Source organism: Scyliorhinus canicula, chromosome 11 (assembly GCF_902713615.1).
Source record: "Scyliorhinus canicula chromosome 11, sScyCan1.1, whole genome shotgun sequence".
NCBI lineage: Eukaryota > Metazoa > Chordata > Chondrichthyes > Carcharhiniformes > Scyliorhinidae > Scyliorhinus > Scyliorhinus canicula.
Window position 1 is genome coordinate 137,709,129 of NC_052156.1, and position 16,858 is coordinate 137,725,986.

The 16,858-nt window shown below is 47.2% G+C and overlaps 1 protein-coding gene across 14 annotated transcripts in view; it reads left to right on the forward strand.

Moving 5' to 3' along the window:
* Positions 1-16,858, forward strand: part of LOC119973412 (voltage-dependent calcium channel subunit alpha-2/delta-1) — a 726,559-nt gene that overhangs the window by 457,638 nt on the left and 252,063 nt on the right. For all 14 annotated transcript variants that reach the window (XM_038811471.1, XM_038811473.1, XM_038811472.1 and 11 more), the window contains one exon: positions 10,683-10,752. In XM_038811471.1, coding sequence (XP_038667399.1) covers positions 10,683-10,752 — 70 coding nt within the window. The remainder of the gene's footprint in view (positions 1-10,682; positions 10,753-16,858) is intronic.

The window sequence follows — 16,858 nt, forward strand, 5'->3', positions numbered from 1 at the left end:
CCACCCAACATTAAGGGCAATTTAGACCCTAAGGGCAATTTAGCATGGCCAATCCACCTAACCTGCACGTCTTTGGACTGTGGGAGGAAACCGGAGCACCCGGAGGAAACCCACGCACACACTGGGAGAACGTGCAGACTCCACACAGACAGTGACCCCTGTTTGGAGCAACGAGGCTGTGAACAAAAACCTTATTCTCTTGGGTCATGGAGGGGGTGGGCGTGGGGTGTAGATTAATGTTGTGTGAGCGGCACCCTCTATAAATGTTGGTTCAGTATGCTTCCCTCCATCTTCCCTTCCTCCTCCATGATAATGGTCTATAAAGGCACGCCCAGAGGAAATGTCATATTTCCTCTCTGAAACCTTCGTTGTTGGGTTGTGGGACATCGAGATCTGGTGGCCTCACACTCACCCGTCAAACGGCTTCTGAGGTTATCTATCACAAAAAACTGCTCTGGAAGGTAATTCCCAGTTGCAGTAGCTGCTGCACACTCTGTCTTCAGGTTCAAAAACTCCTCACATTCATCTGTCGCAGCTGATTCTACCAAATTACTGTACCTTATCATTCTCATTCTATCTTCCGGCCTTTGAACTGGGAGTTTGAATCGAGGACATATTTGGTATTCCACCACCACTTTTGAAAATGGTTTCCATTGCTGACCCTAAAAATGAGCTGCCCTGTCATAAATGCTGGAGAAGTGCCAACATTTGCTTGGAAGTTCAAGTACATTATTCTCAGTCAAACCTGTGTGAAGTGCAGGCACCAAGATCGGACTTTATTCCACAGAGATAAAATGTCAGACATGCTTCCCCTGAACCTGATATGCCAATTGCAGGTTCCTTCCACATGGGCTGCTTTACTGAGCACGATTTGCATTTTACAGTGTATGTTTGATGAATCAGAGATAGTGAATGCCCGACAGTGTTTATCCATCATTTAAGAGCACAGTTCAATCCCCAGAGAGCTGATCATCAAATAAAGGCAGCACATTCCTGGAATGTAATGTTATTAGAATGCAAGCATAGCAATAGGAAGTGGAATGTTCATGCTGGTGGTTTGGTAATCTGGGGCGGGATTCTCCGACCCCCCCGTCGGGTCGGAGAATCGCCGGGGGCCGGCGTCAGACGCGCTGGTCGGCGGGCCCCTCCCCCCCCCCCCGGTGATTCTCCGGCCCGCAATGGGCCGAAGTCCCGCCGCTGTCATCCCTCTCCCACCAGCGTGGATCAAACCACCTACCTTACCGGCGGGAGCAGGCGGCGCGGGCAGGCTCCGGGGTCCTGGGGGGGGGGGGGGGGCGATCTGGCCCCGGCGGGTGCCCCACAGTGGCCTGGCCTGCGATTGGGGCCCACCGATCGGCGGGCAGGCCTGTGCCGTGGGGCACTCTTTTCCTTCCGCCTCCGCCATGGTCTTCACCATGGCGGAGGCGGAAGTGACCCCCTCCCCTGCGCATGCGCGGGGATGACGTCAGCAGCCGCTGATGCTCCGGCGCATGCGCGGACTTCCGCCGGCCGGGCGAAGTCCCTTCAGCCCCAGCTGGTGTGGCGCCAAAGGCCGCCCACGCCAGTCGGCGGAGCGGCAACCACTCCGGCATGGGCCTAGCCCCTCAAAGTTAGGGCTTGGCCCCATAAGGTGTGGAGACTTCCGCACCTTTGAGGCGGCCCCACGCCGGAGTGGTTCATGCCACTCCATCCCTCCGGGACCCCCCGCCCCGCCGGGTAGGGGAGAATCCCGGCCATGGTTACTTTTGTCGAGGCATCAGATAGCTTCCTGCCTTCAAATTGTAGTAAAATTATAAATTATTGGGAAAATAAATAGTGATCTGCATGAAACTAAAAGAAAATTTAATTTATACACTGTCATGTATCTCAAAAAATATCTCAAGGTGCTTAACAAGCATCGAGTTACTTTGAACTACTTTGACAATAGTGTATGTGGCAATTATTTTGCACAAAGCCCCATGGAAACAACTGTGAAAAGAATGACCAATTAATCTGTTTTTGGTGATTGAATCTTACCCAGTGCTAAAAAATCTTCTTGGCCATGTTGCAATAGCGCCTTGGGATCTTTGACATCTATCTGAATCACTGCATTGCTTGAAAGTTAGCACCTCTAATACTCCAGCACTGTCGTATCCAGAAATGTAACTCCTGAGTATGTGCTGATTTCCTGAAATGATCTATATTTTTTTGATTCAGACATGCAATCAATTCAACTCAACTGAAAACTAAATTACAGACGCTTAAATGAGAGTGATGACTGTAGTGATCTCTGTATGTGCATACGGGTTAATGTGTAATCAGTAGCACCAGATGATCACTAGAGGGCCGGACCAACAGGGGTATAAAAGAAACCACATTGGGTCTCTCTTTCTCTCTTTTGGATGTACTTGTGACCAGGACAGGAGTATCAGATTTGCTCAGATGGTTAGTGTAGTCAAGCATAGTTACTGTAGTTAGAATTGTTAACCTTATCACTAGTATCAATGTTAAAGTAAAGAACTCATGCAATTATTGTTATAGTTGCTCAATAAACTTTTTGTTACTACTGGACGAGTTCGAGTCTTCTTCATCGAGATTCAAAAGACCTCATCAGTAACCAAGGTTTGAGTAACACATATTACATTCTGTAGTATATCAACACACACAGAGAAGTGTAATAAAAGATAACACAGGAGCGTAATAAAGGAATGACAATGCTAAAGTAAATGTAGGAAGCCTCCCTTAGGAGTTGAAGATATGGTGGGCCAGGGACCTTGGTAAATGCTGGTACCCTTTCCACTTGTTTTGCACCAACAGGAAATTAAAATTTGCCCTGGAACAAAACACAGCCTGCAGTCCAGGTTTTCCACCAAGAAATGTATAAAGGGGGTCTTAGATTACGGCGCAGATTTTCACCATGATGGGAGAGCCTACCTGTCATGGGAAAGATGGCAGAAGTGTCCAAACATCATCTAAGTCCCCATCCCCGAACATAGTACTTCCCATTTTTGCAGGGGTGAAATTCGGACGGTTCATGTTTCACGCATGTGTGGGTGACTGAGGCAGCTAGCCATTTAAACCATCAGCTGCCTTCACTCAAGTCTGATTTGGACAGCCCAGGAATGTGTCTGAACTTTGTGGATTTGTTTGGATAGCCAGGGTATCCTTTTGGATCTCGTCCTGAGATACCTTTGGGGGAGGTCAGGCCCCCTTGGGGAAGGTACCCTTTAGTGGAGGTCAGGTGCCTTTTGGGGAAGGTACGGTGTCCTGTAGAATTGTTAAAAGTAGGCATGAATGTGCATAAAAAGGACATAAATCCATTACTGCCAACCACATTAGAATCGTTAAAAGACCTGTCAAAAGCAACTGCCAAAACTGTCAAAGGCAACTATCAAGACAACCTGCCAGAAGAGTCAGGAGGATTTGTTAAAAGCACGTATCAAAGGTAGCTGTCAAAGAATTTAAAAGTCTTGTTCTTTAAATTTTTAACATTGTCTGGAGTGTTAAAAAAAATCATTTTCACCAATTCAAACTGTTGAGATAAAGCTGAGGAATACTATTACTGAATTACTGCTGCAGGACTGATTTTACAGTGATTCACTATCACAATAGGGTGACACTCAGCTCACAGTTTGATTGACAGTTACAAGTGGTCATAGACTCTTTAAAGGAGGGCTATGAATTCCGATGCTTGTTGTTATAAACAATTCTGCACTTGGATTAAGTTTGTTGTTCTGGCATAATGTAGTTGAAGGAATGTAAATGTAGAAGATGGGTTTGTATGAATAAGTGTTTTATTCAGCAGAGCTAAAATTTCCTATTTTGTCTCTAGGAAAGCTAATAAAATATTATAATTTATTGAGAGGGGAATTGCATACAAAAGTTAGGTTATGCTTATGTTATACATGGCATCGGTGAGACCACATTTGGAGTACGCTGTACACTATTGGTCTTATTTAAGGAAAGACATAAATGCGTTGGAAGTTGTCGAGAGAAGGTTTGCTAAACTAATGGATTGGGCAGGTTGTCTCGTGTGGGGAGTTGGGGGGGATGTTTGGGGTTTAGGGTGGAATTGGTGGGTGTAGTCATGGGGTTGAGAAATAAGCCATTGGGAGTGGGGATGAGGTGGGGAGTGGGGGGTTTGGTGTCTCCGACGATTCAGAGAGCGGAAGATCTGGGCGATGATCTGCCAAATTAAATATTGATTCATGACTGAATGAACTATCTGCTATTGGAGAAGATTTCCTCTGCGCTAGCTGCAGTGAAATTATAAAGTCATCCTCTGGTGAATGTGATTCACACTATATATAGTTGCCAATATCACTCCATGTATATATGCTCGTTATCTACCCATTGTAAGTGCAGTTGCACTATCCGACCACCAGCGGGAGTCGCTCTGGGAGTACGCGAGAGTTTGTACTGGGCTCCTCCCTTGGCTCCGCCCAGGACTCCTCCCCCTGGGACCGATGTATAAAGATCAGTGCCTTAGAGCCAGCCTGCCAGTTCACCTGAAGTTCAACGACGAATAGGCTGGCTCTATTGTAAGTGTATTAAAGCCTCTGTTCAGATCTAACTACACGTGTTCGCTGAATTGATGTTTCCATCAATTTAATACACTTAAGAAGCTGCCGAAGTAAAGCATGGAATCCGCTCTAAAACCAGGACGTCTAGAACTAGATCCGTAGGATGCAGAGGTGAAAGAAACCTTCTGCCACTGGCTGAAATGTTTTAAGGCTGACCCGGAGGAACAAAAGCTCAGCCTACTGCACGCGAGGGTAAGCCACAGAATTTCTACACAACTAAATCCAGCCGGTTCCTACACCACAGCGCTGCCGATTTTGGACAAAATGTATATTAGGCCCATGAACGAGGTCTTTGCCCGCCATGTGTTCACGACTCGCCGACAACGGTCTACTGAAACTTTAGCTGAATTTGCACGCGAGTTGAACAATCTCTCAAATGACTGCAATTACCAGGCCGTAACCGCGGCCGAACATAGGGAGCTTGCTGTGCGGGATGTTTTTGTAGCGGGCCTTCGATCTAGCTTCATACACCCAGAGCTGGTAAGATGCTGTTCCCTCCCTATTTATCCCGTCAACCAAACTATCGCCCTCGCTTCGGGCTCCCATTCCATCCAAATCCAAGGCCGCACTACAGCAACGCTAACGATTTGAGGCGCTAGCTATTCCAAATTTAAACTGTATGTCTTGCCTGACCTCTGCGCGCCACTCCCCTTAGGCTTGGATTTCCAATGTAACCTCAAGAGTCTCACCCTCCGCTTCGGCGGGCCCCTGCCCCCACTCACTATCTGCAGCCTCGCCACGCTGCGCATCGCCCCCCCTCTTCTCTTCGCCAACCTCACCCCGGATTGCAAACCGGTAGCCACCCGCAGCAGGCGGTACAGCCTGCAGGATAGGGTATTTATCAGAACGGAGGTCCGAAGGCTGCTCAGTGAGGGGATCATAGAGGCCAGTAACACTCCCTGGGGAGCTCAGGTGGTGGTCGTCAAGAGTGGGGAAAAATTCCACATGGTCGTCGATTATAGCCACACCATCAATCGCTTTACGCTCCTAGACGCGTATCCCCTCCCCAGAATCGCAGACATGGTAAACCAGATCGCCCAATATCGGGTATTTTCCACGGTGGACCTGAAGTCTACATACCACCAGCTCCCAATCCGCCCGGAGGACCGCCACTACACGGCGTTCGAGGCCAATGGCCGCCTCTTCCATTTCCTCCGGGTTCCCTTCGGCGTCACTAATGGGGTTTCGGTGTTCCAACGAGCAATGGACCGAATGGTAGACCAGTACGGGCTGCGGGCCACGTTTCCGTATCTGGATAATGTTACCATCTGCGGCCATGACCAGCAGGACCACGACGCCAACCTCCACCGTTTTCTCCAGACGGCCCAAAAATTAAACCTTACATATAACAAGGAGAAATGCGTGTTCCGTACTAACAGACTAGCCATCCTCGGCTACGTCGTGGAGAACGGAGTCCTGGGCCCAGACCCAGACCCGGACCGCATGCGCCCAGAATTCCCCCTCCCCCATTGCCCCAAGGCCCTCAAACGGTGCTTGGGGCTCTTTTCGTACTACGCCCAGTGGGTCCCCCAATATGCGGACAAAGCCCGCCCAATCTTCAAGGCCACACTATTTCCCCTGTCTGCTGAGGCGCGCCAGGCCTTCAGCTGCATCAGGCACGACATCGACAAAGCAGCCATGCGGGCGGTGGATGAATCCACTCCCTTTCAGGTTGAGAGCGACGCCTCAGTGGTGGCGCTAGCAGCCACTTTGAACCAAGCAGGGCGGCCCGTTGCATTTTTCTCCCGTACCCTATCCGCTTCAGAACTCCGACACTCCTCAGTCGAGAAGGAAGCACAAGCCATCGTGGAGGCTATCCTGCACTACCTCGCAGGTAGGAGGTTCACCCTCATTACCGACCAACGGTCGGTCGCCTTCATGTTCGACAACTCGCAAAGGGGCAAACTTAAAAATGACAAAATTCTTCGGTGGAGGATTGAACTCTCCACCTACAATTACGATATCAAATATTGACCGGGGAAGCTCAATGAGCCCTCGGATGCCCTATCCCACGGGACATGTGCCAGCGCGCAAATCAGCCGCCTAAAAGCCATCCACGATGACCTCTGCCACCCAGGGGTCACCCGGCTCGCCCACTACATCAGAGCCCGAAACCTGCCTTTCTCCAACGAGGAGGTAAAAGCGGTCACCAGGGACTGCCCGATCTGTGCGGAGTGCAAACCGCACTTCTATAGACCAGACAGGGCCCACCTGGTCAAGGCTTTTAGGCCCTTTGAATGCCTTGCGATCGATTTCAAAGGGCCACTCCCCTCCACTAACAAAAATATTTACTTCCTTAACATTATTGACGAGTTCTCCCGATTCCCCTTCGCCATCCAATGCCCCGATATGACCTCCCACACAGTCATTAGGGCCCTGCATAGTGTCTTCACCCTGTTTGGTTTACCCAGCTACATACACAGCGACAGGGATTCGTCCTTTATGAGCGGCGAGCTGCGTCAGTACCTGCTTGACAAGGGCATCGCTTCGAGCAGGACTACCAGCTATAACCCCAGGGGGAACGGGCAGGTGGAGAGGGAGAATGCGACGGTCTGGAAGACCGTCCTACTGACCCTCCGGTCCAGGAAGCTCCAAGTTGCCCAATGGCAGGAAGTCCTCCCTGACGCGCTCCAGGCAATTAGATCCCTCCTATGTACAGCTACCAACCAAACCCCCCACGAGCGGCTCTTCATTTTTTCCAGGGGCACTACCACAGGGGTCTCACTTCCGGCGTGGCTGAGGACGCCAGGCCCGGTTCTCCTAAGGAAGCACGTCAGGGCGCCCAAGACCGACCCCAATGTTGAAAAGGTGCGCCTGCTTCATTCCAACCCACAGTACGCATTTGTTGAGTTCCCGGACGGTCGCCAGGATACAGTATCCCTCCGGGACATGGCACCCGCTGGATCCAGCCCCCATCTACCCCCACCGAGGAACTCCTTTCCCCGTTCCCTATGTGGCCGCCCCCTTGCGCCCCCGATTCTGTGAGCTCACCCCACCAGTCCCGAGCGCTAGCACCAGCCCGCCTCCCCGCGCCCCCAGCCTCCATTCGACCAGGAGGTGTATGAGGCTCGGACAAGACTCGCCCCGGAGCCGGCAACCGTACCCCAGACCTCGACGCCCGCCCAGCCACCGCAAGAGGCTGCAACCCCGGTGCTCCGCAGATCAAAACGGACAATTCGTCCACCGGACAGACTGACTCTTTGAGCCATCACCCCCGCCGGACTTGATTTTTTTAACAGGGGGTGAATGTGGTGAATGTGATTCCCACTATATATAGTAGCCAATATGACTCCATGTATATATGTTCGTTATCTACCCACTGTAAGTGCAGTTGCACTATCCGACCACCAGGGGGAGTCGCTCTGGGAGTACGCGAGAGTTTGTACCGGGCTCCTCCCTTGGATCCGCCCAGGACTCCTCCCCCTGGGCCCGATGTATAAAGATCAGTGCCTTAGAGCCAGCCTGCCAATTCACCCCTGAAGTTCAACGACAAATAGGCTGGCTCTATTGTAAGTGTATTAAAGCCTCTGTTCAGATCCAACTACACGTGTTCGCTGAATTGATGGTTCCATCACATCCCATGAAAAATATTTAAGACCTCACTGCAACCCCACCTTATGCTCCTGTGGCACGTGTTGAATTTAGTCTTCAAAGAGTAATAGATACGATATTATCTGTGAGGTTTAGGGGGATGATATAATATATTAAGTAGTATATAAGCTATTGGGTTGGATTCTCCATCGGCGGGTCCGTTTCATGAGCAGCGCACTCACACTGCCGATTTTCCGATGTCGTGGGAGTGCCCACAATGGGAAACCCCATTGGCTGGCTGCGGGGACGGAGAATTCCACTGCCGGCGGGGGCACGCCGCACCAGAAAACTGGTGTGGTGGGACGAAGAATCCGGCCCATTATCTGTGAGGTACAGGGCGATGTAGTACATTGTACCAAATTCTCACTGTAACAGCATTTTATAATGCAAATATATCAACACTTACGCTGCACTATCCAAAACAGTATATTTATAAATGTGCTTGTGACCATTTTTAGTTACAGTCATTAAAATATGTATGTATGTGTTTAAAAACAAAGCACAGCTCAAACTGTGTACTATTTGATTGTATACATAACGTTAGCACTCAAAACCAAAGGCAGAAGATTCCAGAAGTTCTTCAGTGTCCATACCTTAGGCAATCTGGTCACGACTGATGTATGACTTCCAAATGAAAGAGAAAAAAATCTGAGACAGACTTATGACTTTATGAAGACTGTTGAGAGTATTTTCTTTTGATCCGCATGGGTCTCAGGAGAGTAAAATCTGACACTTAACCTTGGAAGCAAAATTACAAAATCCTAAAAAATAACCAACAGCTAAAGTGATAGCATGATTTAAACTGAGGAGTAAATTTATAGGGCTATAGGGAAAGTGCAGCTGAGTGGAGCTACTTGGAAAGTTGTACTAGGGAACCGTGACGGACACAATGGGCCAAATGCCTTCCCCCTCCCCCTTCCCCATGAACTTTTTTACACAAAGGAATAAGTAATCGGGGAAAGCCATTGAAACAGTCTGATTAATAGTGGTCCTGGAAAGAGAAGGATTAACGGGTATATTGAAGAACGATAGATGAACTGTTCTCATCCCAAAATGAAATGATGTCCCTGTGTATTCTGTCTTCGAATGGGAGGGTGCCGAAACGATTCACTAGACTGGTTCCAGGAATAAGGAACTTCAGTTATATAGGGAATGTGGGCGGCACGGTGGCACAGTGGTTAATACTGCTGTCTTCACAGCGCCAGGGACCAGGACTCGATTCCAGCCTCGGGTGACTGCCTGTGTGCAGTTTGCACATTCTCCCCGTGTCTGTGTCAGTATCCCTCCGGGTGCTCTGTTTGCTTTCCACAGTCCAAAGATGTGCAGATTTGGCGGATTGGCCATGTTAAATTGTCCCTCAATATGGTTAAGGGAATAGGGTGGGGGATTGGGCCTAGGTATGGTGCTCTTTTAGAGGGCCGGGGCAGACTCGATGGGCTGAATGGCCTCCTTCTGCACTGTAGGGATTCTGTGATTCTATGAAGCTGATATGTTTTCTTAGAGTAGAGAGGCTCTGAGGATGTTTGATGGAGGGGTTCAAAATCACAAGGGGTCTGAACAGAGTAGACGTTGAGAAACTGTCCTGGTTGGCAGAAAGATCAAGAACCAGACAACACTGATTTAAGATGATTGGAAGAAGAAGCAATGCTAAATTATACAGCAATGGTTAGGATCTGGAATGCACTGACTAATATAGAGGGGCAGGTTCAATCATGACTTTCAAAAGAGGGAATTGGATAATTATCTGAAAAGTGAGTCATACACAAAGTGAACTAGCATCGACACAACGGGCTGAACAGCCTCCTTCTATGTTAGAAACATAGAAAATAGAAGCAGGAGGGGCCATTCAGCCCTTCAAGCCTGCTCCGCTATTCATTATCATCATGGCTGATTATTCAACTCAATAGCCGAATCTGCCCCCCCCCCCCCCCCCCCCCCCCCTCATATCCATTGATTCCCTTCGGCCCAAGTGCTTCGCCGCGTGTTGTAACCATTCGATGGTTCTATGATATTTATGAAATTGGTAAACTATATTAATGAACAGTTACTCAAATTTCAACACTGCTTTCTTTAGATGGATTTGCTTGAAATGTGAAGCTGTAATTTCACTCAACATAAGTATAACTAAATATTTATAGTTCAAAGTCTGTGCAACCACACAAATCTACAGAGAGGAGAAAGTGGAAGCATTCTTCCATTTCTCAGCACTTTGAACCACTTTTAACCACTCCAGGACTCCAGGGCTAACTCTGTAATTCCTTCCAATGGCTAGCATAATTTATAATGAACGACGTGTTGCAATTAATCTCAAATTAACATAAACCTATTCAAGGGCCATTAATTACAAGTATAAAACTTTCCCTCCTTTATTATCCGTATGTTTATCTGTGATTATGTCACTTGGCAAACTTTTATAAAATAGTCCGATTCCCTTGTTTTAGTTAACTGATTTGGTGAACAGTGTGGATTTGTTGAAAGTTGTTTTAGTCGATGGTTTTAATTAAGTTCCATTCTCTGCTTTACTTCCAGCATCTCCATGGGTGGATCTAACCAAGACTGCCAACAGGATTGACTTGTATGATGTTCGGAGACGGCCTTGGTAGGTGCTCTTGGGGTCAGCGTAGAGCATTAGTAAATCTCACACATTTTTCTCTTGCAGCCTGAACGCTGAATATTTAATAATCTTTATTAGTGTCACAAGTAGGCTTACCTTATCACTGCAATGACGTTACTGTGGCCACACAGTCACCACACTACGGTATCTGTTCAAGTACACAGTGGGAGAATTCAGAATGTCCAATTCACCTAACAAGCACGTCTTTTGGGACTTGTGGGAGGAAAACGGAGCACCCGGAAGAAACCCACACAGACACGGGGAGAATGTGTAGACTCCGCACAGACAGTGACCCAAGCTGGGAATAGAATCTGGGTCCCTGGTGCTATGAAACAATAGTGCTAACCACTGTGTTACCGTGCCGCCCAGTATAAGGTAAAGGGAAAAAAATAAGTGAGACTGGTAACTTCTAAAAATAAATTTCTTTTCCCTTTCATTAACTGAAAACAATTGTGGGATTAGGTTTGATGTTTTAAACAAAAACCTTCACCGTACAAGAGTTAACTAAAGCAAGTTCAACTAACTTAAAGATTGTTTGTGAAATATAGTTAAGCCCAAAAATTGCAAAAGTACTCTTCCCATCCTATTTTAATTTCTCCTCAAGAATTCCTCTATGCTTTACAGGATCTTGAAAGTTCCCTCACTTCTCCTGGGACCAAACCAATGTGCTCCACAGCTTTCAGGAATTCACTTTGATTATCCTCAGTGTTCCTGTTCTTCTCCAAAGTATGGGATTTGTTGGAGTCCTTCCACTAGCATACAACTTAGGCAACCCTCCAGCCCCTTAAGCATCTCATGATTGTGGACACCCAGCTTAAGCATGGACCTCCTTGCTTTCTTGCTCAGTGAATCCAAAATTAGGAATCACCATTTGTTTTTGTTAACCTCTTGCAACTGGTCTCCAACCCCAGACACATGTATCTCTCGCTGCATGTTGCAAAGCTGCTTTAAGGCCCAAAATGCAACATTTGTTTCTGTGAGAAATCATACAGATAAATCCCAACCAGAAAATCAATCCTTTCTACAATATGTCCCAATAATGATGTGGCACACCTGAGATGCCCCAGATAAAAATTTCAATTGAATAACCTTACCTTCAAAACAACTCTTTGATTCCAGCACCCATGTGAATAATTTATAACACTAATGGGGTCAACTATGGTCTCACCAAATTCACTGGCTGGAAAATTCCATTCTGGAGTCTAGATTTGGTAGAGCGCATGAAGTTGGGCTGATTTCCGCTGTGGAGTATGCGATCTTGAACTGTTTATTAAATATGCATCCAGCTCTCTAATTCGCATGCCAAGAACACGCTGGAAGTTGTCGTGCCTGCCGTTACTTCATGGGGATCAAAGGTCTGAATGCATATGTAACAATGTGTTTTAAATAGACGTTGGGTGAGATCTTGCAGCAGTTCACATAAGATCCTGCCGACAGCGCAGCCCTGCCATGGGTTTCACAGTTGTGGGGGTGGATTCAATGGGAAATCCCATTGGCAAGGCATGACCAGAAGATCCCTCCGCTGGCCAAATGTGGGCTGTCGAGAAACATGCCGCGTTTGCCTGGCCACTGCTTCAACCTTCCTTCCCTGTTAAACCTTCCTCCCTTCCTTGGCTACTGTCCCTGCAACTTGCATTGCTATCACCTGTTATTCAGCATAGACTGGTACCTTCATACACTCCCCAAAGAGGGCAACGCAGCAGCAACTCACCATTAATCAGTGAAGAAGTCTACCTCACCAGGTGCATGCCACTTAAGTTTTTTTTTAAATTGTGCAGGGGGTCAGGGCACCGCCAGCCATCCCTAATGGCCCTTGGACTGAGTGGCTTGCTGGGGTCATTTTATAAGGCACTTAAGGGTCAACCACAATGCTGTGGGTTTGGGGTCAAATATAGTCTGGACAAGGTAAGGGCGTTAGTGAACCAGATGGGGTTTTACAATTTCAGATTTTTATCCATTTCAAATTTCACCATCTGCCATTGTGGGATTCAACCCAGTTCCCAGAGCATTATCCGAGTCTCTGAATTACTTGTCCAGTTCCAATACAATTTGGCCATCGCCTCCCCTAAGTGCAGCCGTCAAAATAAACATTCTAATTTCACGCTGGCAGGAAAGTTAACTTGGACTGGGAATTTTATTCTGGTGAGGTGGCTTTTAAATGAGCATGAATGAGATGGTAATCCATGGTAAAGGACTCCTGACATTGTTCAGCGGGAAGCTCGACCTGCCTTTAACCCACCTTTTAAGTCCCGAGAACCGAGTTCCTAAAGTCCTTCTCACAGTTGAGAAACTGATTTTTGGCTTCCTCCTAAATTAAGTCCCCCGCCCACCCAACCTCCCTGCTGGCGGGACCAGGAGATTCTGCCCACTGGCTCCATTACGAAGCTAATTAGAGAGGACAAGCTGTTTATTGTTCTCCCACTTCCTGGACTGACCTTATTAAATTAACATCGGTTACCCTTTGGCTGGGATTTTCCACTGCCCCCCCCCCCCACCTCCCGCGCAGCGTGTTTTTCAGCAGCGGAGGCAGTGTGGCATTGGCGCAGGTGGGATTTTCCGCTCCTGCCAAGGCCTCTGGTTTTCTGTATGGACGCCTGCCCCACGGCTGGGGAACCCGTGACGGAGCGTTGTCTTCGGCACAACCTGAAGATCCCATGGCAGGAAGCACCGAAAACCCCAGCCCTTTGAATTTCACTTCCTTTTGGTCTGTTTACCAACCTCCCCAAGTGCTTCCAATGGCTTAAATATAAAAAAATCTCCACCACAAAAACATTTGAATTATGAAATTACCTATTTGGCAACAGTATTCATCCTAAAAGAAAAAGAACAAACTGTTCTGATTCACTTCAGTGTTCATTTCCTTTATTAACAAATTGATGGTTTTAATGGAGGATTTGCTGAGCCAAGGCAGCAAAAAGCAGCTTAACTAACATGTACGGATATGTATACTTACACAGAGTGCTAAAAGGTTGCCCGCCGACTTGCTGAGCTCAGCAGCATTGTCAAGCCTGTTTCCTTCATGATTTTGTGTGCTGACGGAATTCACTGGAAAACCTTTACAGGGAAGAAAGGAAAGCACAAGAAGGTGCTTAAGTAAATCATGCAGATTTTGTTTAATCCTTTAATTGTTAAGTGATTTGATTGAACTTCAGCATTGCTCATGCACTTCCATTGTTGCTCAATACATAAATATGAAGAGCTGGATTCTTCGGGCCCTCAGCCACATGTTTTTTGGCGGAGTGCCATTCGCTGGTGGCAGGATTCTCTACTCCCGCTGCTTGTCAATGGGAATTCCCATTGAAGCCGCCCCATGCTGTTGGGAAGCTCATGGGTGGGGGTGTGCTGCCGGTGGGAAAACAGAATGCCTGCCAAAGTCCTGGCAGTATAAACCAGGAAGGTTCCAGGTTCGATCCTGACCTTATCTGGCTCAGGTGATCTCAGTCGAGGTGGTGCAAAGGTTGTTATAATCGTCACTGGTGCCTCGCAGTGAGGAAAAGGGGGAAGAATTCTCATCAATACCCAATGGCTTTGCTGAGTTGAACAAACATGCGGAATTTCAATATGAACAGGATGTCTTAATTTCGATGCCCGCCCAAGACTAATTAGCTTGGCCATAGTTGGGCGATGTACCAGAAGGCAATCTACACCACTATAGTCCAGCTCAGGAGATAAGTCGAGAAAAATATTGTTTGTCTAAAATAGAGATAATCAAACTGCTGCTTAGCGGCCAAATGGAGATGAGATGAGAATTTAGTTTACAAAGCGAATTGTGATCTGGAATGCAGCGCCTGGAAGAGTGGCGAAAGCAGATTTCATAGTAGCTTGCAAAAGGGGAATTGGGGAAATACTTAAAGGGGAGAATTTGCAGGCTGAGGGGAAAGAACGGAGGAAGTGGGGATATTGGATCGTACAGTCAAACATTCAACACAGGCATAATGGGGCCAACTGGTCTCCTTCTGCACCATACCATTCTGTGATTCTGAAACTTCCTAATTCAGCCGAGGCAACACAAGAGAAATGAGAATGACAGTTTTTGCTTTTATATTTAGCCAAAAGAGGCAGTTAGCATGAGCCATACTGCAAATAAATAATTGTCGAAGTAATCCATCCCTTTGGGGGTATTAACCACTCACTACAGTTTGTGTTAGAACAGTGTCACCTTGTGTTGTAACTGTTATGCCTCCAAGATTTCACTATTAACAGGATTTGTCTTTCTGGTGTTAGTTATAGTTAAGTTCAATGCCATGGAAGTTCATAATTCAAAGTTGCTTTGCGACTAGTGTGCGAGAGCATTTAATTATGTCTTCCATTAGATTTGCCCTTGCTTGAATGTTTTTTTTTGCAACTTTTAACGTAGCAAATTGCATGATGTGAGAGTTGATAACTCAGTGAGACAAGCCAGGCTGCTGGGACATGAGTGGACAAACAACTGCATCTCCTTAACTGGTCAGATTGAAGAATTGTGAAATTTACATCACCAAAACTTGAGAAGGAAGTGTAAAATTAAGTGGGTAAATTCAATATCAATCAGGTACGGAAAGAGAAATCAAAAGAGGGAAAAAGACCGAAAGAGACAATAATTAAAACCTGAAGGAATGAGACTGGACACTTGCAATGGTTAATTTCCGGTGCCAGAGCAGTTGTTTGGCAGAAATTAACACTTATCATGTTATTAAAGGGCGACTTGGACTGAAGTGGAGAAGATTTAACTTTTTGTTTTCAGTTAAGTTCACACCTACCACAGAAATGCAGTAATCTCATTCAGTGTTTTTCAATGGTGAGTCAGCCAGTGGGATATGGGGCTGGATTCTCCGATTTGGAGACTATGTCCCCACGACCGGTTGCGTTTTATGGCAGGAAATCTGGCACGGCCACCGATACCCTGTTTTGCTGGGGGCCAGCAGGATGGCAGCGTAGAGCACCCGGCTCGAGTTGCCGATACAGCCTGGAGAATTCCCCCCCCCCCCCGTTTCGGGCGGCTCGCATGCCCCGGGCCACCCCACCACAGAACCCCCAGCCCCGAATATGTCCACCCCTGCCCGCCACTTTGGAGGGGGCGGAGCACCGTGAACGCAGCGTCGCCCACGATTCTGTCGGGAATTTGGATTCTCCAGCCCGTCGCTGAATGTAATTTCGGCGTCACTGACCGGAGAATCCAGCATGGTGTTTGCTGAGCTGACAGTATATCTTGGACAGTAGCTTTCAGATTTCTGCATTTAACCTCGTAGCTATCTCTTGCTGGATAATTCGGGTATATTTGTTCATAAATAGCTACAAGTGCTTCACCCTCACTTTGACTTTGACACCCAAATTATGGGCCTTTATCTCTCTGTGGAAATGTAAATCACCTCCATGGGAACATACAGTTAATTTTCAATTGAAAATATGAAATGTGTTTCCCCCAGCTATGTATTTATTTACGTTGTATTAGTCTTGTTTTATTCTCCAGCCAGAAGGTGGGGCAGTTAGCCTGCTGCTAGACCTTTGTCAATACTCCATAAGATCATAAGACGTAGGAGCAGAACCAGGCCGCTCAGCCATCAGCACATGTACATAAATGGGAAGAGATGACTTGGGGATTGCCATTCTTCCATGTAGGGAAGGACACTGCCTGTTCACCACCATTTCTTGCTATGTGCCTCCTAAGCACTGAAGGAATAGCATTGGCTTTGAAGAGCTTTATGTTCAGTAGCTCGCTGAGAGCATCTAAAGTGAATTTTACAGTCTTCAGCCCTTTTAGATTGGTTGGTTCATTAATATATTGAGGAAATATCTTAAAATTCTGTTACTCTGACTGACACCCCAATACAACGGCCATGGATAGACTGCATTTGCCACTGGGCAGATACAATTCCTCTTTTCATAGCATGAACCATGGAATCGCTGCAGTGCAGAAGGAGGCCATTTGGCCCATCGAGTCTGCACCGGCCCTTGGAAAATGCACCGTACTTAAGACCACACCTCCACCCTATCCCCACAACCCCACCTAACCATTTGAACACTAAGGGGCAATGGTCGATCCACCTAACCTGCACATCTTTGGACTGCCAGATCATGTGGTATGATGCACATTGTGAGCGACTGACTAATT